At 36.0% G+C, this 24464-nt stretch overlaps 1 protein-coding gene across 4 annotated transcripts in view; it reads right to left on the bottom strand.

Annotated features, from left to right (window-relative positions):
• Positions 1-24464, bottom strand: part of Usp16-45 (ubiquitin specific protease 16/45) — a 117991-nt gene that overhangs the window by 19984 nt on the left and 73543 nt on the right. For all 4 annotated transcript variants that reach the window (XM_090379186.1, XM_090379193.1, XM_090379210.1 and 1 more), the window contains 3 exons: positions 17727-17783; positions 15611-15769; positions 10581-10698 (listed from right to left, as the gene is read on the bottom strand). In XM_090379186.1, the coding sequence (XP_090235312.1) occupies positions 10581-10698; positions 15611-15769; positions 17727-17783 (334 nt within the window). The remainder of the gene's footprint in view (positions 1-10580; positions 10699-15610; positions 15770-17726; positions 17784-24464) is intronic.

Raw genomic sequence — 24464 nt, 5'->3', positions numbered from 1 at the left:
TTGTGTTATCATCATTATTTTTTAAATAAAATGGTTTATGATTGTTTCAGAAGTACACTGATGTTGTTTTTAGACTAAAAATCAGGGATGTAAACAACTTTCCCATTGAGAAAAAAGGATAAGGAAAAATTTTAATTTAGAAATCATAAAAATCTAAACAGTAATATTTAGTCCAATTTTAACATGAAATTCAAAAATTTTGGCCCAAATATATATTAAAAAAAAAAAAAAAAAAAAAAAAAAAAGAGATAGGGGTTCAGATGACAAATGGCCTAAACTAATAATAAGTGACGTAGACCCTGGTGTCTTTAAATTGGAACACCCTGTATATATATATTATTCTTCAGCACATATTGGGAATACCTAGTTAGAAAAAAGAAAATGTTTAACACTTACATGATGAGAATTGGTTACTATATCATAGCAAATCAAATGCACCTGTTTCTGGTCTTAAAAGAAGGTGCATTTAACCATCTTTTAACTGTATTTTGTGATTTTGAGAATTGTCATGCTGACACAAATATGACCCCCTCACCAATTATTTCCACATTGCAGGTAAGACAGAATTGTTCAGATGTCACAACAGACAACTGAAGTTTTTGTGATTTCATCAATGGCAACTGCTGGTCCAAGTCCAAACTACATAAAACATGACAAATCCATCACATCACCAAACTTCATTGTTGGTGCAATAAGATCTGAATGAAAGCATTCTTTGGGCACAGTCCATTTAGGCATCTGGCTGATGATAAGACTATAACATGATTCATCCCTCCACATCATGTTCTGTCGCTTGTAATATACAACTAGCTGTACTCGTGAAAATTTTGCAATTGGTAGCAGACTTTTTCTCTAGCTGTCCTACAGAAATGTAGTCTGTGTTTTGTTGTGAGCAGGTAAGCCAGTACATGTCAAATCCTTTCTCATTTCTTGTATCTGAGGAAACTTATAAATTTTCTTTCCTTTCATCATCTTTCTGATTATTCAAAATGTGCACGTTGAATAACAATTTCACAAGTACAAAATGTAGTACAGTCTCTATAATACTTCTTTGAAAACAACGTTTTTTATATTCTTGTGCCCTTCTGGTAACCATATCTTAATATGCTGGAATGATCTGACCTGAGGCATTGCTACATATAATGGCTGTAACTAAATACAGGGTTAGTAAGTGAAATTCTGACTCTATCAAATGTTTGCCCTTGACTTTTATTTATAGCCATCACAAAAGCCAACTGAATAGGAAATTGCAGTCTCTTAAATGGCAAAGTCGAATCAGATGGAGTCAAATCTACACGCGTAAAAGTACCCATTTTCCTTTAACTTCTGTTATTTCTAGATCCAAACAATTTTGATGCATAACTCTGACTATAAGTCTCATACCATCGATCAATCCTTCCAAAATTGCCATATTCTGCAGTAAAATAAAATGATCCCCGACTTTTTCACACTTAAAATGTAAGGCTTGACAATGAACACACCTTTCACTAAATAAGCCAATACTGTGACATATTAAATCTTTCAGATCCTTAAATGCACATTTCAGACCGATCCTGGATGCATTTGCAATAGCACGAAAATGTATGTTTCTTCTTTGAGGCAAGGTCTGTTCAACACGACCAGTTAGACTAGCATGGCGGGGCTAAGGTAGGCAGTGCTAGTAGACAAAACTGGCCCGTTCTGTAAAATAAAACTATTTAGAATTTTTATATATTCATTTTTTTCTGCACACCTAGGAAGAAATATCTTCAATTTGAAACTACTTTCAGCCCGATCAGTTAGGCCTATATCGTTCACAATGGCAGTCTCAAGAAAATGGCTTTCGTATTAATATATAAATAACTGGCCATAAGCTGGGGTGTCCTGGAAAAAAGGAACTGATAGAATGATGGATATTTAGCAAAATCCAAAATGCGTTATGCCCACAACTGGATGGCAGTTTCACACTTGCTCCGAAAGAAACAAAAGAGAAAGCATTATTGTATTGCCTGATATTTTCACAAAATTTTTTGGACAATTCGTTGTAATCTGTATATAAAGGACTTAACGTAAGCAAACATTTTGGTTACCGGCAATGAAACTTTACCGTTCTGACATGAAGAATGTGACATTAAACCTTTCTGATGTTTAAATGCACATTTCAAACCCATCCTGAATACATTTGCAAGATCTAGAAAAGTTGAGAAGATGGGCTGAGAGGTGGCAAATGAAGTTTAACATTGACAAATGTAAAGTACTACATATGGGAAGCACTAACCCCAGAGTAATGTATCAACTCTGTGGTACTACACTGACAGTGGTAGAGAATGAAAAGGACTTGGGGATAATTGTGCAGGCAGATATGAAGTTTTCTGAGCAGTACAGACTGTCTACTCATGGTGTCTTGTCAATGATAAGGAGGTGATTATCCCCTTGTATAAGGCAATGGTCAGGCTGCACCTGAGCACTCTGTACAGGTCTGGAGGGCTCATTTTAAGAAGGATGTAGAGCTGTTGGAATGAGTACAGAGAAGGGCAACAAGATTAGTGAATGGAATAAAGGGGTGTTCTTATGAAGAAAGGCTTAAGTTTTACAAATTACAGTGTCTGGAGACTAGGTACCTGCGAGGTGATCTGATTGAGGTGTATAAAGCTTTGAATGGTTTGAGCATGCTCAATGCTGATGGGATTCTTACTCTTGCTCAGAATAATCGCCTGAGAGGGCATAAATTCAAACTGAGGAAAGATGGTTGTAGGATAGATGTGCAGAAGTTTGCCTTTAGCCAGCAGGTGGTTGATTTCTGGAACAAACTTCCATCTGTCGTTGTAGAAGTTGATAGCTTAAATAGATTCAAGGCAGAGCTTGACAAGCATTTGGAGCAAGTGGATGGGTGAAATGAGAAGGGTTTTTTTTTTTTTTTTTTTTTTGACTGATGCTATATAAGCTTACATTCTTGCATCATGTGCCTTTGCTAATGCTAACTTTTGTACATATATACATTTGTGTTGAGGTACGCACGAACACACCTACCTGTCAGGTGTAGTGAGAATGGAAGAAATTAAAAGCAACTGAAAAATAAAAGCAGATTACATAAAAATTAAAAAAACGCCAAAAATAAAAGCAGATTGCATAAAAATTATCACTACAACCTATTATCATTATTAAAATAATACAGTCGAACTTGGTTATAACGAGATCACGGCTGTAATGAGCAAAAAGCATAATGATTTTAATTTATGTATTCCCATACAATTGCTCACTGTTATAATGAGCATACTCCATGGATATGCTGAATAAATTTTGGAAACTATGCAAACATTCTTCATTGCTTGGGGTTGAAAAAACCCAATTCTTGGATTGGGTTTTCAACCCCAAGTGGTGACTTAGCTTTATGACCACCAGTATCGGGATTAGCGGCCAGTTTATGACCTTATCCTTTCGGGGATGGGGGCTATACAATAGTGCATTGGCATTCTGCTTGTCGCATTACCCTATTTACAGATTGTCTCGTATTGACTGACCATAAGTTTATTTCGGGACTTCTAAGAAATTTGGAAACGGGACTTCTAAGAACTTTGCATGCATTTGCATCTTATAATGGGGATTTTAACATTACAGATATTGACTGGAACTTGTGGATTGGTCACTCGCAAACTAGCAAGACTTTTGTGGATTTATTGGATGACTGTTTTCCAAAGCAATATGTTCGAGAGGCAACCAGAGGGAGTAATACACTTGATCTGATTATCAGCAGTGATTATTCATGCATTAAGAATTTGCAGATAAAGGAACCACTGGATGAGAGTAATCACAATGTACTGATGTGGGAATTACTTAAGGATGTAACTACCATCACGGCTAAAGGTAGGGGCTTTTGCTTTCGTAAAGGTGACTACAGGGGTTTCAGACAGTTTTTATATTCTGTACAGTGGGATCAACTGATGATGTTATCAACGTTGAATTCTAAATGGGAAGCCTTCAGGGACTTAATTTTGGAGGCTACTAGGCTTTTCATTCCAACTAAGAAATACTGTTCAAGGTTTAGGCCTAAATGGATGTCAGATGAACTAATGAGGCTTGTGGCAGAGAAGAAAAATGTATGAGACCATTATAAAGTATCAAGTGCCACAGATGCCTATGGCAGATATAAACTAGTCTGTAATCAAGTCACAAAGGAGGTTAGACAGGCGAAGGCAGATTACGAGAAATCTTTAGCAAAGGATGCAAAGAAAAACAGCAAAGAGTTCTTTACTTATGTAAACTCCAAAAGGAAAGGGATGAATCGGATTGGACCACTAACATAGATGGGTTGACTATTGATGATCATGCGCAGGTAGCTGATAAACTGAATGAGTATTTTGAATCTACATTCACACATGAAGAGTTATTCAATGAGGGGAGTGCCAGAAGTTTATAAAACTCTTAACAGGGAGCTAAGTGATTTTGTAATAACTGAGAGCAGCAAAGTGGAGGAGAAATTGGAAGTTAAACATAAGAAAAGCACCTGGGGTGGATGGGATCTATCCAGTTATATTAAAGGAGGCAGCAAAGGAAGTAAGGAAACCCTTAGCCATAATTATGAGAGCTTCCTTAGACTCAGGGGAGGTCCCCATGGACTGGAGGTGTGCAAATATATCACCAATTCACAAAGGGGGTTCAAAAGGTGACACATGTAACTATAGACCTGTTAGTTTAACTTTTGTTCTGGGGAAAATAATGGAATCACTGGTTAAAGAAGCATTGCAGGATCATCTAGACAAGACTGCAGCAATAGTTAAGTCACAGTATGGGTTTGTTAAAGGAAGGTCTTGTCTGACCAATTTGATTGTATACTATGATGTGGTCACAAAGGAACTGAATGCCAAAAATAGATTTGATATCATATACTTGGATTTCAAGAAAGCTTTTGATACTGTTGCACATGGAAGACTGCTGTGCAAATTGGAGAGGAATGGCATTAAGGGTAAGTTGCTGCTATGGATAAAGGGATAGTTGAGTAGGAGAAGACAGAGAGTGGTAATCAATGGACACTGCTGTTCGTGGACTAATGTTATTAGTGGTTTTCCCCAGGGGTTGGTGTTGGGTCCATTATTGTTTTTTTATATTTAACAATCATATATTGATGAAGGTATATCAGGTTTAATGTTGAAGTTTACAGATGATACAAAGTTTAGCAGGGTTGTTAACAACAGTAAAGACAGTATGCTACTCCAACTGGATCTAGCTAAGTTGGGCAAATGGGCTGAAAAGTGGCAACTGAAGTTTAACATTGACAAATGCAAAGTACTGCATATGGGTAGCAATAACCTGAGTGTAGTACCACACATACAAACTGTGTGGTACTACACTCAGGGAAGTGGAAAGTGAAAAAGACCTGGTGGTAATTGTGCAGTTAAATATGAAGTTTGCTGAGCAGTGCAGAGGGGCTGCCAGAGCAAGTCATGGAGTCTTGTCAATGATATATAGCAATTTTGCTAGCAGGGACAGGGATGTGATTATCCCGTTATACATGGCAATGGTCAGGCCACAACTAGAGTACTGTGTGCAGGTCTGGAGGCCTCATTTTAGGAAGGATGTAGAGTTGCTAGAATGGGTACAAAGAAGGGCAACAAGATTGGTGAGGGGGACAAAGGGGTGCTCTTACCAAGAAAGGCTTACGTTCTGCAAACTGCAGCACCTGGAGAGTAGGCACCTGCAAGGTGATCTGATTGAGGTGTATAAGGCCTTGAATGGGTTGTGCAAGATGAATGCTGATGGGATTCTTCCTCTTGCTCAGATTAAGAACCTTAGGGGGGCACAGATTCAGATTGAGGAAAGACAATTGTAGAGTAGATGTGCGGAAATTTGCCTTTAGCCAGCAGGTAGTTGATTGGTGGAACAGACTTCCATCTTTTGTTGTGGAAGTTGATAGCCTAAATAAATTTAAGGCTGAGCTGGACAGGCATTTGGAATGAATGGAGGGATGAAATGGGAGGGCTTTTTTGGCTGATGCTGTATAAGCTTGCTTTCTTGCATCGTATGCTTCTACTAATGCTAATCCTAACATGAAAATGCATGTTTCTTCTTTCCCACAAGGTACAGACATGACCAGTCAGAGTAGCATGGCAGTGGACACATCCTCCGCATTCTGACTGTGACATACTTCTAAATCCTTAAATTACTTACCTTAAACTCAATACAAAAACAAATAAACTCGAAGTTGATAATGATAAAATGATGAGTTCTAAATGTATAAAAGTAATGAATGGCAATGAGCGTATGAGCTCGCATGCGCAACGTGATGACATATAGTGAGTGGTGCAAGCAGTGCAATGGAATCCTAAATTTTAGGATTCCATTGCACTGAAAGAAAGAACTAATCCTAAGTGGTGCTTTCTTTTAAGGTAGGCAGCACTAGAAGAGAAAATTGGTTCGTTCTGTAAAATGAAACTATTCGGAATTTTATATTTTTCCATGTTTCTGCACACATAGAAAGAAATATCTTCAATTTGAGACCAGATCAGGTAGGCCTATTGTACACAATGGCTACAGCTAGCTGTACCTGTTGGGAACATTTCACAATTGCTAGCAGAGTTTTTCTCTAGCTATCCTATTATTATTTTTTCGGAACAAAGGCCATGATTGTGTGAATGTGCAAATTGTTAATCAGTTAAATAGTTAAAGTGCAAATTGTTAAATCAGAAAAAAAAATGCCTTATTAACTTAAGACAACTGTTTGTTGAACATTTAACATTTCCTGTGGCTCCACCTATGAACTGAATGTTGAACTATTCTCCTTTGTAGTACAAAACTGGCCCGTTCTGTAAAATAAAACCATTCGGAATTTTTAAATTTTACCATCTTTCTGCACACCTAGGAAGATATATCTTCAATTTGAGACCACTTTCAGCCCACTCGGTTAGGCCTATCATTCACAGTGACCGTCTCAAGAAAACAGCTTCCATATTAATATATAGATGCTTTCATTCTCTGCAATTGAATAGCTGATGTGCATCATTGGGAGACAAATTCAGTGAACAAGCAGCTGAACAACGATGGTAATCCATTCTATGAAAGTTTTTCTGATGGTTGTTGGTCCTACTTAAATTTATTTCTGACATTTTCTGTTTCTCAAGTCAACTCATTAAGGGTGCCTTTCTGATTTCCTCACACTGTTTCCACTACTGACATGTTCTGGGAGTCATTAATAATGGTTTACCTGGCTTGGGATAAATGGTTGCATTACCTTCTGTCTTCCATTGGTGCACAATATTTGCAACTGTTGATTTTGAGTGTCAACTTTTTTATGCTATGATGTGACAACTTACTATCACACTTCTTGTGATGGGATCTTGGTCCTTTTCTCATACCATTTTATTCTACTACCTATTGCTGAGTGTAGATATACGCTACTATTGCTTACGCACATGTCAAGAATTCTTGTTATTCCTGCAAGAGCCAATGTTACAAGTTGTTCTGATGGGGAAGGGCAATGTTTCAAAAAAAGATAAAGCTAGTAAAACAAGTCTAAATAACTTCAAGGGGTATGTCAAGGTAGTAAACTATAGAAGAATACTCAGTCTTAACTGTCTACAGTAATGTAAGGAGTTTGTCAAAAAAAAAAATTGGTGAATTTGAACTCCTACTTAGGACAGCTAACGCTGACATTATTAATAGGGCTAATAGAAATGTGGTGCCACTCAGAAATTGGGGATCATGATTTTCACTATGGTATGTATAATGTATTTAAGAAAGATAGGGAAGACAGGAGGGGGAAGGTTATGCTTCTCATCAAAAGCAGTCTTAGTGCAAAAAGAGCTTTAGCTGTGTCAGAAATTACGCCTGCCAGCATAGAATTTGCATGGTGAGTTAGTTCGAAGCAAAGACATGAGAGTGGGAGTAATCTACAGACTGTGAAGAGTGTGATGAGTCTCTATATGCAGAGGGAATGAGCAAGCAAGTGTGGATGTTTTGTTATGGGTGTGGTATACCGAGTATGAGAAAGCACTGGCTAAGGAAAGCAAATGGGAACAAGGAGTTATGCATGTGAAAACAAAGAAGAATAATAAGATTGGATCCCTGTGTAATGGCTGTTGGAAAAACCTAGCTGATGTTGCTGAAGAACTGAATGGGTGCTTTGCATCAGTCTTTACTGAGGAAACACCCTTCATGCTGAGGAGAAACTGAGTGTTTCAAATATATCAAATTAGCAATTTCAAATTACAGTTGACTTTATTAGAAAAACTTTCAAGCCTAAAGGCAAGTAAAGCTGCTGGAGTTGATGGCATATACCCAATAATTTTCAGGGAGGCAACCACAGCGTGTATTGAACCATTCAGGTTAATTACAAGAGCATCACTGAACTCAGGAGAGATTCCTTTGGAATGGAGAAGTGCCAACATATTACTAATACATAAAGGGGTTTAAGAATGAAGTCTGTAAGTACAGACTGGTTAGTCTGACTTTAGTGGTGGAAGGAAAATCTTGGAGGCAATGATTAAGAGTGCAATCCAGTGATATTTAGATAGAAATGGCATTCTGAGGAACATACAAACTATTTTGACACAATTACTCATTAGCTGAATGTAGGGCAACAGTTTATTTGGATTTTAGTAAGGCATTTGATTCAGTCCCTCAAGAGATGTTACTGTATAAGCTGGAACATACTGGGATTACTGGAAAGATTTAAGGATGGATCACAGTGTGATCCATCTTTAAATATGGCTGCAGAGCAGAAGGTAGAGGGTTGTGATTAATAGATATTCTTTAGAAGTGGAGTCCCCCAAGTATCAGTTTTTGGAGGACTGTTGTTTCTGATTTTCATAAACAACACTGAAAAGGGGGTAGAGGATATGATGTCAAAATTTGCAGATGATATAAAGATTGGGGGAGTCATTAATCAGCAGTGCCAAGCAGTATTCCTTCCAGATGACTTAAACAGGCTTCAAGAATGGTTAGAAAAGTGGCACTTATGTTTTAATGCAGCAAAATGTAAGGTCTTACACTTAGGGGATAGCAACCCCAAAATAACTTATACACTTGATGGGGTTGAATTAAAAACAGTAGAGGAAGAATGGGATCTAGAATTATGAAGTTCTCTGAGCAGTGTAAACAGGTGGCCAGGAAAGCCCATGGTGTCCTATTAATGGTTTATCAAACAATGTCCTGTAGATGAGAGGTCATAATCCCATTGCATAAGAAAATTGTAAGAATACATTTGGAATAAAGTGTCCAAGTATGGAGCCCTCATCTGAAAATGACAAAAGGGCAACAATACAAAATAAGACTGATTATGTAGGGTACAGAGCTTGGCAACCAGGCACCTTAGAGGAGACCTGTTTGAGGTTTATAAGGCTCTGAAAGGATTAGTAAAATGAATGAAAGTGGAATTTTCACTGTACTAAGAAATTCCAGAACTAAGGGCCATAAATTCAAATAACGGGTTAAGAGGATTAGACTAGATTTAAGGTATTTCTTGACCGGAATGGTGTGTAGGTACACTGTGTTTTTTGAAGATAATAAAGCAATCAAACCTATGTTGGTATAATTATATTTATTTGCAAATTGGAAATATAAACATAACGGAGTCAAATGTTTTCTTACCACTTCTTCAGTGACTAGATTGTAGGAAGTTTTCTTTTAGCCAGTGAGTTGTTGACTCTGCAGGTAGTTGAAGCTGACAGTTTGAAGAAATTTAAAGGTCAACTGGAGAGTTACCTACATGAGGAGGGGAAGTACATAATTTGTGTTTTCAAATCTACTTTTTATTTTTTTGCCTGGGCAGCAAAAGTCTGCAGATTCCTTGCGCTATATGGCTAATACCAATAGTATTAACTGATACTGGTCTCAACCTGCCATGTGACATCTAGAATTAACCACTGTTTCCTCATGGGTAAAATGACAAAACATTTTATGTTGCCAATACATGTTGGAGAACTGTGTGTGTACAGATTTAAAAATATTTTATTATTTATTATTTTATTTAGTTATTTATTTATTATACCCTGCAGGATTATTTGCTTCATATCAGATCTGCAAAATATCTTAAAGGTTTTATAATTCCTTGAAACATTGGATTTAATGGTAGAGAAATTAATTCTGTTTGTAATTTAAGTTTAGATGAGCTGTAAAACTGTTGAACAGCAGCGTAATTTTCTTCCTTCTCATTCCTAGCTGGTGGTCCCAGAATAGTCTTCAAAAATGCATGTCATCATTTAAATATTTGTATACTGAACAGATTCCTCTTTACTGACTAGATAGATTCTTATTCCTCCTATAAATTTAATTCATTGTCTTACATGTGGTTTCTTTAGAAGTGAAATTTGTGGAAGACCACACTTGCTTAACTGAAGTTTCTGATCAAAACAATCATAAATGTGACGTAATTAAATTTTAAACTATTTGCTCCGATTTGTTTTTTCCTTTAGAAAATTGGTTATAATAATAAGCGGGTGAATTTAATACACAGTAAAAATTTAAGTAGGGCCTTGAAGCAACCCATTTCAAGAGACCGCTTATGAAACTTTAATTTACAGTATTTCTTTAAATTAGTCTTTCTTTGGCACAACACTTTCACTGTATTCATACCAGCTTTTATATAAAAATGTACAAGAATAACTTACCAGTTCCCCAGATATCTTCTAGCACTGCTGGATGTAAAACAACACTTTCGTCAGAATTATTTCCCTCATTCTCAGCAGCCTGTGATAATTCAGAAGCCTCTGTCACTTTGGCTTGCCGCTACATTACAAGAAGGTAAAAAAAAAAAATAAATAAATAAATAATCTTCACTTTTGAATATAGAGCTTAGTATTCAGAGAAGATAAAATATCATTGATTGCCCTGTACACTGCGCATTATAGCCTTAGTTGCTAATGTGCCAATAAAACCCAAGAACCAACCCTGTACAAATCACAAGCAATAGCCTAGGTGTCTGGGTTTAGCATATAAAATTTTCAAATATGGATTAAATTATCCCTGCTATCCAGCTGTTTGTTATTTGGTTTTTAAGAGCATTAGCAACTAAGGCCGTATTGCTCCGGGGATATGCGGTGGTCATTCCCTGACCTTTCCGCATCCTCCGTATTTGGTGGTGACAGGCTTGAACCCCAGTCTAATCAAGAAGCATGTGCGACGCACTGCTGCTCCTTCCCACCTGGCTATGGAGGTGCCGCTGCTATCAAGCATTTTAATACAGAAAATGCTCACATTCATATTTCCATCATAATTATTAATAAGTGAGCATAACATTGTAAAACACAGTCTATTATATGGAGTGATTGATAAATCACCATACTCCTTCTCACCTATGGATCTGACGTGTCTGTGTGGGTAACATCACAGTCCACACAGAGCTGAGTGAGTGAGGATGACTTCTGCAGTGACATTTGTTATTGGTGTTATACAGCAATACCTAACACAGTGCAGCTTCAATCAGTATGGGATTCACTGTAGTGCGGTTTATAATCTGACTGATGATTCGGTTTATAATCTGTGACTGCGATTGATAATGTGGTCATATACGGCTGACATTTTTATAAAATTTTCTAAAAGGTGTCACTGCAACGTTTAAAGCATATTATTTGAGATGAACTTTTTCTCAAGCAATAAAGGCTACAACTGGAGAAGCTGCACCATCTTTGGCTGAATTCTGGAAAAATTACGTCAGAACTGCTATCGAAAACATAAACAAAGCATGGCTCGAAGTTAGTGAGAGTAACGTGAGAGCAGTGTGGAAGAAAATTTTGCCTCATTGCACAAGCAATTCCTGTGGGTTTGAGTCCGAAATTCAGGATGTTTCCGAAGACGTCATCAAAATTGGACACAATCTTGTATTCAAGTCTTTGGAAATGGCTAATGTTCAAGAGTGCATTGACGCATATTCTCAAGCTCTCAATAATGATACTCTCCTTAACTTAGACCAAGAAGGGACATATGAGGAAGTAGAAGGAAGTCCAAAGTGTAATGAAGGAGCTAATAAAGTGCGAGAAAAAGAATTTCCCTTACAAGAACTTGAAAAAATGTTTAGGGCAGTGGAAACTGCTTCAGACTTAATTAAGAATTATGATCCAGACATAGACATAGCATTAATGCCCAATGAGCATTATAAAATGCCATTCAACGTTACCGAGAACTCAACAAAGAAAAGAAGAAAAACATAATTATGCAACTTAGATTAGATATATTTTTCTTTAATCAGTAAAATTTTCTAGCTTTCATTTTTTTCAAAATAAAATTGTCACTGTTTTCCTTTTTCAAAATAAAGTTTATCAACTAATTTTGTTCTTAGTCTATCTCATTATTATTTGTATTTATTATTTTTCAAACTAATCATGCATAATTATTTCTACTATAAAAAAATCCTTATGATACCCACATATGTATCATTATATTTCCCACTGAAACTATTCCCCGTTTAGTGCTGATTCAGTCAGTGCAGTAGTTTTTTACGACGCATTAACCACACTGTACGAGGTATTGTTGTACTAATGTGCAACAACTTTGTTCCTTAATACAGTATATCCATAGGAGGACACTGTTAGGGTATAGTAAAGTTAATAACTTTACCATACCCTAACAGTAATCAATCAGCCCACAAAGATCTCATTCAAGATCCTTGAAATGTATTTTATTTCTAATAAAGTTCATTTTTACAGTTTGTCAGTAGTAGCAAGAACTTTTATAATATAAACAGCCCTATTACTTTACATAAATAAAACTGATAAATACACCATAGTTAACTGTTGTTTCTATAAGCAACAATGTTAACTGATTGGTTTTCAAGTGGGGAGGCCTTTGTTTCTGCGCAGGGAAAAACAGCGTTTGTTCACAGCATTACATAAACATCTACAGCTGAATGATTGTGAACATCTGGTATGGGACTTAAGCCAGGAGATTAAAGGAGCTTCTGCTTGACACTTCATAATATATTGTAAATATTTAAGTGTCAAATTATGCTTTATAAAGATATACATTTTGCTTCTTTTTTTTTTTTTTTTTTTCTCTGTAATATTCAATGGAACCGTACTGTCTTTGAATTAAGGTGTACTTATTTTTTCAGGGGGTGCAGGCCAACTCACCAGCATAGCAAGGCACATTATTATGAGGTCCATTATACTTGAATTTGTCGAAAATATAAAGGTGAGTAGAGTGGTCAACAACATTACCCAGGGTGCATTGTTTCAAAAAGACTTACAAGAATTATTCAGTTGATTGAAAAAAATGGCAACTACAAATCAAGACATGTACATGCAAAGTTCTGCACCTGGGGTACTTCAGTCTTTAGGTAACTTATGGATAGCCTTTCACTCTGCTCTAAGATATTAGCAGTGTAGACATGCAAGTAAAGGACAGCACACAGAGCTTTGTTAATAATAAGTAGGAACTGTGGTAGTAGGGAAAGAAAAGACATTATGCCTTAGTATAAGACACTGGGTTAGCCAAATCTAGAGTATTAAACCAGTGGTGTGCAAACTGTGGGACGTGACCCCCAGAAGGGTTGCAGCAATTTTTAAATACAATTAGTTTTTGTGTACATAAGAGCTAAAAAACCTGTTGTTGAAATTACTTTTTTTAATACTGTAGGTGTAGAGACCATACTACTCAAACAAAGTCTGAGATATGAATGAACCCTACTGCCACTCCATTTGTTAGGGTGATTACACTTTCCTATTAAATATGAAACTTCCAACGATGCTCTTAAAGCTTTACAAGGAACTCCTGTATCTTTCTTCGTGAAAGATTTCAGACCTTGTATGGCATCGGCATGTCTTTTGAAAAATGATAGGTAAGAATGCAGGTGGCATTCTTACTTATTGTCCGTGTGGGGAATATGCCTTAATTTGCTTACTGTCTATGGAAACACAGAAAGCAGTTGACTAGCGTGACTTCTCAGTACTACACACTTGCTGAACCCTTTGGCTCTTAATTCATGCTTCCTACATCACAAATTCTCAAATTGCCTATATCGCCTAAAGGCCAGAGGTGCAAATATGTGGAAGCAATAAATATGTTATATAGCAAGTCTGTTGCATGAATGCTTTATTCTGCTTTATAATTTGGAGCTTTCATGTCAACTTGGATGTATTTTTCATTCTGCTACTTTTTATATTATCGCTGTTTTTTAAAAAAAAAATATATATATATATATATATATATATATATATATATATATATATTTTTTTTTTTTTTTTTTTTTTTTTAGAGTTTAGGCATCTTCAAGGTGATTTGATAAAGTTTTCAAGGTGCATATAGAGCTGTGTCAATATGGAAGAGTAATAAAGTCTGACACAGCCCTACATGCATTCCAATGTGGTGACACTTGGGATTTCAATAGCACCAGAATCCTTTCTACTGACAACCAATATAACAGGAAGAAATTTAAAGAAGCGTTATTCATAAAATGTACGAAGCCTCAGCAATCAACACAAAGCAGGGAGGGAGTTGAATTCAACCCGCAATATTTTAACCTTTTTGATAAGAAAAATCGAAGAAGAAACGAAAAACCAAGAAAAGAAAGTCCAGATATCCAGAGCAGCAGTCCGCATACAATCCCCTCCAGACCCCCCCAGAAGCAGCCTGCACACCAACCCTGATGTTCGGAGTATGAGAGCAAAGGTGACCACTACACAAGAACCACCAGATCCAGGGTAGAAAACCTGTCAATATTCCACTGACTAATGGTCTTAATCTCTCGCCTATAAATTAACTTCTGGCAGCACCCTGTGCCTGTATGCACTTCAGGTTTATGGGAGCATTGGCAAGAGGAGTCTGACAGCAGGTAAGAATGTAATCTTTATGTATTTCATTTTACTTAATTTAAAATCTGTTTTCTATTGTAACGGTAATTCAAACTTAAATACTTTAGACTCATTATCCACAATTAATTAACTTATTGAAATTGTATATATGTAATTGTTATTGTAATATTCAAATTTGTTATTTGGTTTTTTTTTTTTTTTTTAGGAGCATTAGCAACTAAGGCCATATTGCTCCGGGAAATGCGGTGGTCATTCCCTGACCTTTCCGCATCCTCCGTATTTGGTGGTGACAGGCTCGAACCCCAGTCTAACCAAGAAGCGTGTGCTACGCACTGCTGCTCCTTCCCACCTGACTACGGAGACGCCATTCAAATTTGTAACCCTTTATACTTCTCTGTCCCCCAATAGCATAGTCTGATGATGGGTATCAGTAAGATGCCTGAAACATCACCTTAAATTGTATAATAATTTAGGCGATTAGCTTAATTAACTATATTATTAATTTCACGTGGTATATGAGTGGTACTAATTATAGTAATAACCCCCCTCTGTTATTTCATCACATCTAAACTTTACAGATACGGGAAAGCAACGCATTCTAACTTAATGGTTTAAAGCAGTGGTTCCCAAGTCATGCCTTGGCACTTTGGTATGCCACAAGATTAAGAAAAACTCCACTGAATTCAATGGTAATTATTCTTTAGGGGTTCTGTAAATATAGCATCGTTTAGACTCAAGTAACAAAAAGTCGCGAACCACTGGTTTAAACTACTGTGGAAGTTCAGTTAAAGAATTCCTTTATTAGCTTGAAATCTTCTCTGGATTTTTCTGTTAAAGTACTTGGACAGATACAATTCTAGATGTTCTTGCACACATGTATTCACAATACATACCTTTGCTTCTTTTTTGGCTTGTCGTTTTGCTCTTCTTTCTTGAACCTTACTCAATTTTTTTCCTCCTTCATTTTGGTTTAGAGTTATTTTGTAACCACAGTCACCATTTTCGAGCTCCTCATTTTTTGTGATTTGTTTTCGACTTGTTGGTTTTACTGGCTGAACAAATTAAAAAAAAAAAAAAAAACTATGATCATTTCAATTATTGCTAAAAATAAAATTAATATAAAATATTAATAAGTTCACTATAAAAATGTTTTGAAATTATTGGTTCTGGTTGAAACTACTGGTTCTCAAATATCATATAAGTATAATATCTTAAGATAAAGACTGTGTGGTTTTTCAATGCAAGCATTGAAATAATTTGAAGTCTATCCATATTCCAAGGACAAATTCCAAAACTTTGAGAGATACTCAAGCAGTTGCACTCAATATTTCTAAGATTTTCAATCAGTTTCACACACAGGCCCTCTAAGCAAGCCTCACTATCATGGATTCTCCTCTGTTAAGGATGCTGATGCTCCTTAACACTTTTGCTGCCTTTACACACATAAGCATAAAATGGCAATAGAAGTAATGTGCCACAATGCATATCTGAGTTCAAAAGGCAATCAAATGCTGTGCCGTAACATGAGCGGTCATTCTTAAGCAGTCAACCAACAAGTGCCATAAACATAAAGGCACATGAAATTCACAAGCTACCCAGTCTTTGCTCATACTGATATTAATTTATGTACACAAACAAACATTTTATAAAATTTTAAGATTTGATCTGATTTACAGCTCAGCAAAAAAGTAAATGTTTACTTTCAGCAATAAATTCCAAACTTTTATTTTTAAATCATTATTTATGAATTTTCAGAATGCTGGAGATGTCAGAATGTTGGTTTTTTTTCAACATTCTGAAAATTATGGCACTGAATGGGTTCTCTCAAATTTAGATGGCAGTGAATGTATTAAGTGCTTAAGTTTCTGTTCATACAGACTCTTTTCCTCCTATTAATTAATGATCTTTCCACTGACTGGAAATCTTTAAGATCCTAAACTGAAAGAACACTGTCCACAGAAAACAGACACTGTTCTTTTGGATTAGCATCTTAATTCCACCTCTTTCTTCTAAACCAGCCTGAACACGTGCATCAGCTGGTCCATGCCCATTTACAGTTCAACTCCAAACTTGCCAACTGTGAATGGGTGTTGACTATTTCTTCTACTCTCTGAAATAACCCTCCTTTATATGTATCTTCTAAAACTAATAATCAAAACATTCCATCTTCTCAATCCATACTTGGTAGAGAGTACTATAGGTTACAGTAACCTTTTGTGTTTTGGCTTACCATAAGAAATGAAGAATGTAACTAAATGCAGCTTTATCCATATAAATGGGAGGAATCTGGCAGAAAGACTGATGGAATAGTTGGATTGCCAGATTACTTCCATTTTTATATCTTTAAAATGACTGGTCCTAGTAAAAAACCAATTAGTGATCTGAACTATGAAATCACTGCAACAAATAGCTGCATACCAGCTGACCTATATCTGGAACTCAGTTCACTATTTTGTTTCTTTCAGTTGTGGTAGTGTTTTATTAGAGATGCTTTATGCACTTCCTTCATATATTTTAAAGATCAAAATGGTATATCCAGAAATGCTGAAACTGTACTATTTCCCAAGCAATTTGCTGATTGCTCTCTGTCATCAAAAATTTGACTAAAAATGTCAAGAAGTCCTTGTAAATAGTCAGATTAACATAACCAACATGGAAGCATGTAATGTGACTTAAACCACTAGAGGGTGAAATAAATAAATCTCTCCAGAGATTTGATTTACTGCTAACCACTGAAGTGTTCAGCACAATATCTAATATTTGGTTTTCAACAATTTAAAGTTCTTATGATAATGTGGATTTCAATATCATACAAAGCAACAATCTGTCACACAATTTCTGATGGAGATACATATGAAGGTACAATTGATTTTGTTCATTTGGGTGAACCCAAATGAACAAAATCAATTGTACCTTCCTATCTAAGTTGTGCAATGGATTGCCATTGTAAATGTGTATAAGACAGATTCTATAGAAATTAAAATGAGAAAAAATATTTGAATAGCATACCTTGTCTTCCAATACGGGAAGAGACAGATCCATGAATGGTTCTAACATTTGTGATGCCTAATACAGTTGGGAGGGGTAGAAACAGATTATTATTTTAAATTAAATGTTATTAGAAGATTTTTGAAATTGATACAAATTTAAATACATCTAAATATAATGTAAATGAATAAATAAATATATACTTTTTACTTAAAGATGGCAGATGTTTTCAGGACTTAAAATTTACTGAGAATACCAAAAATTAAAGCAAATTGTGCTTTTAAAATAAATAATCTCTTCATCTGCAATAAGGCCTCTAAGGTTAGGATTATTCATACCACAAATTTAAACAGATACCCCAACCGTTTAAAACTGATTTAATAGTAAAATAAAATAAAATGAAATGATACAAAAGACTGTAAATTAATATTTACAAAAATTTGATTATTTACAAAAAACTAGTTTACAACAAAAATAAAATAAAATAAGTAATTAAGTTAAAATGCATTAAAACATAAATTTAAAAGCAATAAAAACACTATTGAAGCTTTCTATTATATTTATAATCAGCTAATATACTATTGTAATCAGCTAATTTCTCTTTTGACCATATGAATTTCTTTAACTGGCTTCCTTGACTTCCTGCTTTACTTATCCTGTTATATATTTCCACGTCTAATCTTCCATCTTCATTAAAAACTTTTCCTAGATATACAAAATTAGTGACTTCAATTTTTTGGTTATTTAGTTTACACTCTAAATTTTCTTTGTCTCTGCCAATAAGTGCTGTTTTGTGTAACTAATTTTTATGCAAAGTTGTCTACAACCTTAATGTAATTTATTCAGATATTCTAGGAGATCTCTCATGCTTCTATTTAATAGCAGAGTATCAACTACATACAATAATGATCCAATTTTTATATCTCCTCACATTTAAATTTATCATGCATTCTTTTATTAAATGGTTCATAAAGGTTATAAAAAGAAGCCATTTCCTGCTGTTTCCTTTAATCATCACTGCATATTTGCCATCGTTATACAAACTTTTCATTCCCATTAAAAGATTTCCTTAATGCTATAATTTTCTAAAATTTGAAAGAGCTTTTCTATAATTTATCTTTGTGCAATTATTTGTTCCTATGTGGCTTAAAACCTGAATGTTCTTCCTCAAAGTTACATTCAACAATTCTTCTAACCCTTTTTTCTGTGATACTTGCATATATTTTACCTAGTATTTACAAAAGAATTAAATCCTCTGTAATTACCACATTCATTTCATTTCCCTTTTTATACATGAGTACAATTAATACCTTGCTGCAATCTCTGGAATTTATCCTTTTGAAAATGACCTTATCGTGACACTATTTTCCCCACCACTACTACCTCCACCACTGCCCTGCTTTCTGCATTTTACTTCTAATTTAACCTACACACCTGCTGCTTAATATTTTCTGTGGCCTTTTATATTTCAACAATAAAGATTATATTCAAAATTTACTCCACTTCAGGCTTTTGCTCCTGACTTAGCCAGTCATCAAAGTATTTATTCCATGCTTCTAAAATATCCTTCTCTTCTGTTTTAAATTTGTTCATATTAATTTTGATTACCTTATTGGTTTTTCCACTTGTTCTGAGTTTAACTAAATTTTAAAACATTTTTTCATCTTCCTGATAATTGCTTTCCCTTTCCTAAAATCTTTTGTAAGATTATTTGTTTTCTGCACATTCCATTATATTTTCTTAATTTGATTTGCCAGAAATTTTTCATCTTTATTTTTCTATAACTGCCTCTTAACTTTTTGGGTTTACAATAGTATTCTGAATTTCTTGTCTTTTATAGACCTCCTCCTCCCCACATACTTTTGCAGATTACACTGGAGTTCAGTTTTTTTTTTTTTTTTTCCCCCGTTATCTAAAGCCACATTAGCATTAGAAATGTCATTTATGTTTTCAGCACGACGAGTTCTGTATTTAATGGTTGTAGAAAAAGTACCATTGCTTCTGGCTAGTCTTGGAACAGCCTTTATGTATGTATGATTGAGAAAAATAATGTGCATTTGTATTTGTTTTTAAGCACTGTGGTATGTTTAATTTATTAGCTTAAAATGAAGAGATTATTACTACAAATTTAAACAGATACACCAGCCGTTTAAAACTGATTTAATAGTAAAATAAAATAAAATGAAATGATACAAAAGACTGTAAAATAATATTTACAAAAATTTGATTATTTACAAAAAACTAGTTTACAACAAAAATAAAATAAGTAAATAAGTTAAAATGCATTAAAACATAAATTTAAAAGCGATAAAAACAATATTGAAGCTTTCGGAGGTGTTTGCCTCCTTCCTCAGCAATAATGAAACTTAAGCAACACATCCTTAAATACCAGGTTCACGGCACATGTGGATGACCAGGTGCATACTCGGTATTCCTTTCACTTGTACCAGAACCGGAAGTGGTCTGGGGATGTGGAAAACTAAAACGTTTATCTCTGGCAAAAACCACCGCCTCAAAAAGGGGGTGAAGCCTAACTCCCCTGTCTCTGTTCATGCTATTGTTGCCAGAGGATCCAATCCACAGACTTTCCAGCCACTTGCGGTCCCATAATCTCTGCACCCGGTCGAGGATGACAGCGTTGTCGGGGGAGATCTGGTGTTGTTTTTCGCAATAGTGCTCGGCAATGGCAGATTTATTGAGCTCTGCGGTCCGTATCACTCTTGAATGTTCCCCCAGACGGTCCTTGAGATGCTGTCCTGTCTCCCCCACATGACATTCCCCACAATCCGGGCATGTGATCTCATATACGACCCCACTACTAGAATCCCTAGTAATGGGGTCTTTGACCTGTGACACTGCTGTGTGCAACCTCAGGCCCGGGAGCTGCACGCAGCGTGTCTGAAAGTTGTGAAGCATCCTCGCAATGCGATCTGACAGGCCCGGATAGTAGGGAATATACACTGTGGTAAGCAGTACAGGCGGAACTACCCGATTGGGTTCTTCCTCTCTATTGTATTTATCAATGACCCTCTGGGGGTAACCGCACCTCATAAGATCCGTCGTAATTTGCCTAATTTCCTTCTCCCCCTCCTCAGAGGTGCTGCAATGTGTCCTCACCCTACCCAAAAGTGCTCTGCCCACACTATTTTTATGTTGGGCAGTTTGTGCCGTCCTATAATGTGTATACTGGCCCCTACACATTGGTTTCCTATAAACCTTGGTTCTAAGTCTGGGGCTTTCCCTATATTCCATTATGTCCAGAAATGGGAGGGTACCATCTATTTCTACCTCCGAGGTGAATTTTATAAAGGGGGAGACACCATTGAGAAAAGAGACCACATCTTCCTCTCTCCCCTTTTTTACAATAGTGAACGTGTCATCAACATATCGTTTCCACTTACGCATAGGGAACTCCAATCTTGCAAAAACCCTATTCTCTAATTCCTCCATAGCCAGATTTGCGACAGTGGTGCTGATTGGAGAACTCATAGCTGTGCTGTGAACTTGTTTATACATCACTCCTTGGAAAACCAAGGTTGTACTAGAAAGACATAATTCAACAGCACAACATATATCTTCTATGTTTAGGTGGGATGTTAAGGTATTATCCTTCTGTAAAGCCAACTTCAAGAAGGATAATACCTTAAGTGCTAGATCCCACCTAAACATAGAAGATATATGTTGTGCGATATATGTTGTGCTGTTGAATTATGTCTTTCTAGTACAATCTTGGTTTTCCAAGGAGTGATGTATAAACAAGTTCACAGCACAGCTATGGGTTCTCCAATCAGCGCCATTTTTGCAAATCTGGCTATGGAGGAATTAGAGAATAGGGTTTTTGCAAGATTGGAGTTCCCTATGCGTAAGTGGAAACGATATGTTGATGACACGTTCACTATTGTAAAGAAGGGGCGAGAGGAAGATGTGGTCTCTTTTCTCAATGGTTTCTCCCCCTTTATAAAATTCACCTCGGAGGTAGAAATAGATGGTACCCTCCCATTTCTGGACATAATGGTATATAGGCAAGGCCCCAGACTTAGAACCAAGGTTTATAGGAAATCAATGTGTAAGGGCCAGTATACACGTTATAGGACGGCACAAACTGCCCAACATAAAAATAGTGTGGCCAGAGCACTTTTGGGTAGGGTGAGGACACATTACAGCACCTCTGAGGAGGGGGAGAAGGAAATTAGGCAAATTACGATGGATCTTATGAGGTGCGGTTACCCCCAGAGGGTCATTGATAAATACAATAGAGAGGAAGAACCCAATCGGGTAGTTCCGCCTGTACCGCTTACCACAGTGTATATTCCCTACTATCCGGGCCTGTTAGATCGCATTGCGAGGATGCTTCACGACTTTCAGACACGCTGTTTTTTTTTTTTTTTTTTGTAGTTGTTCGCGCATAGGCTTCTGTGGCTATAATGCACCTCCCAAGGGTTTTTTTTGCAGTATTTTGATCCAAGCCTGAGGCGGGAATCGAACCCGCGACCTTTGGGTTGCCAGGCAGGCCACTTTACCCACCCAGCTAGCCCGGTCGGCAGACACGCTGTGTGCAGATCCTGGGCCGGAGGTTGCACACAGTAGTGTCACAGGTCAAAGACCCCATTACTAGGGATTCTAGTAGTGGGATCGTATATGAGATCACATGCCTGGATTGTGGGGAATGTTACGTGGGGGAGACAGGATGGCGTCTCAAGGACCATCTGGGGGAACATTCAAGAGCGATACAGACCGCAGAGCTCAATAAATCCGCCATTGCCAAACACTATTGGGAAAAACAACACCAGATCTCCCCCGACAACGCTGTTATCCTTGACCGGGCGCATAGATTCTGGGACCGCAAATGGCTGGAAAGTCTGTGGATTGGATCCTCTGGCAACAATAGCATGAACAGAGACAGGGGAGTTAGGCTTCACCCCCTTTTTGAGGCGGTGGTTTTTGCCAGAGATAAACATTTTAATTTTCCATGTCCCCAGACCACTTCCGGTTCTGGTACAAGTGAAAGAAATACCGAGTATGCGCCTGGTCATCTACGTGTGCCGTGAACCTGGTATTTAAGGATGTGTTGCTTAAGTTTCATTATTGCTGAGGAAGGAGGCAAACACCTCCGAAAGCTTCAATATTGTTTTTATCGCTTTTAAATTTATGTTTTAATGCATTTTAACTTATTTACTTATTTTATTTTTGTTGTAAACTAGTTTTTTGTAAATAATCAAATTTTTGTAAATATTATTTTACAGTCTTTTGTATCATTTCATTTTATTTTATTTTACTATTAAATCAGTTTTAAACGGCTGGTGTATCTGTTTAAATTTGTAGTAATAATCTCTTCATTTTAAGCTAATAAATTAAACATACCACAGTGCTTAAAAACAAATACAAATGCACATTATTTTTCTCAATCATACATACATAAAGGCTGTTCCAAGACTAGCCAGAAGCAATGGTACTTTTTCTACAACCATTAAATACAGAACTCGTCGTGCTGAAAACATAAATGACATTTCTAATGCTAATGTGGCTTTAGATAACGGGGGAAAAAAAAAAAAAAAAACTGAACTCCAGTGTAATCTGCAAAAGTATGTGGGGAGGAGGAGGTCTATAAAAGACAAGAAATTCAGAATACTATTGTAAACCCAAAAAGTTAAGAGGCAGTTATAGAAAAATAAAGATGAAAAATTTCTGGCAAATCAAATTAAGAAAATATAATGGAATGTGCAGAAAACAAATAATCTTACAAAAGATTTTAGGAAAGGGAAAGCAATTATCAGGAAGATGAAAAAATGTTTTAAAATTTAGTTAAACTCAGAACAAGTGGAAAAACCAATAAGGTAATCAAAATTAATATGAACAAATTTAAAACAGAAGAGAAGGATATTTTAGAAGCATGGAATAAATACTTTGATGACTGGCTAAGTCAGGAGCAAAAGCCTGAAGTGGAGTAAATTTTGAATATAATCTTTATTGTTGAAATATAAAAGGCCACAGAAAATATTAAGCAGCAGGTGTGTAGGTTAAATTAGAAGTAAAATGCAGAAAGCAGGGCAGTGGTGGAGGTAGTAGTGGTGGGGAAAATAGTGTCACGATAAGGTCATTTTCAAAAGGATAAATTCCAGAGATTGCAGCAAGGTATTAATTGTACTCATGTATAAAAAGGGAAATGAAATGAATGTGGTAATTACAGAGGATTTAATTCTTTTGTAAATACTAGGTAAAATATATGCAAGTATCACAGAAAAAAGGGTTAGAAGAATTGTTGAATGTAACTTTGAGGAAGAACATTCAGGTTTTAAGCCACATAGGAACAAATAATTGCACAAAGATAAATTATAGAAAAGCTCTTTCAAATTTTAGAAAATTATAGCATTAAGGAAATCTTTTAATGGGAATGAAAAGTTTGTATAACGATGGCAAATATGCAGTGATGATTAAAGGAAACAGCAGGAAATGGCTTCTTTTTATAACCTTTATGAACCATTTAATAAAAGAATGCATGATAAATTTAAATGTGAGGAGATATAAAAATTGGATCATTATTGTATGTAGTTGATACTCTGCTATTAAATAGAAGCATGAGAGATCTCCTAGAATATCTGAATAAATTACATTAAGGTTGTAGACAACTTTGCATAAAAATTAGTTACACAAAACAGCACTTATTGGCAGAGACAAAGAAAATTTAGAGTGTAAACTAAATAACCAAAAAATTGAAGTCACTAATTTTGTATATCTAGGAAAAGTTTTTAATGAAGATGG

Source organism: Mastigoproctus giganteus, chromosome 1 (genome assembly GCF_048544385.1).
Source record: "Mastigoproctus giganteus isolate SK-2022 chromosome 1, ASM4854438v1, whole genome shotgun sequence".
In the NCBI taxonomy this organism is placed as follows: Eukaryota; Metazoa; Arthropoda; class Arachnida; order Uropygi; family Thelyphonidae; genus Mastigoproctus; species Mastigoproctus giganteus.
This window is presented reverse-complemented; position numbering and strand designations above follow the sequence as displayed.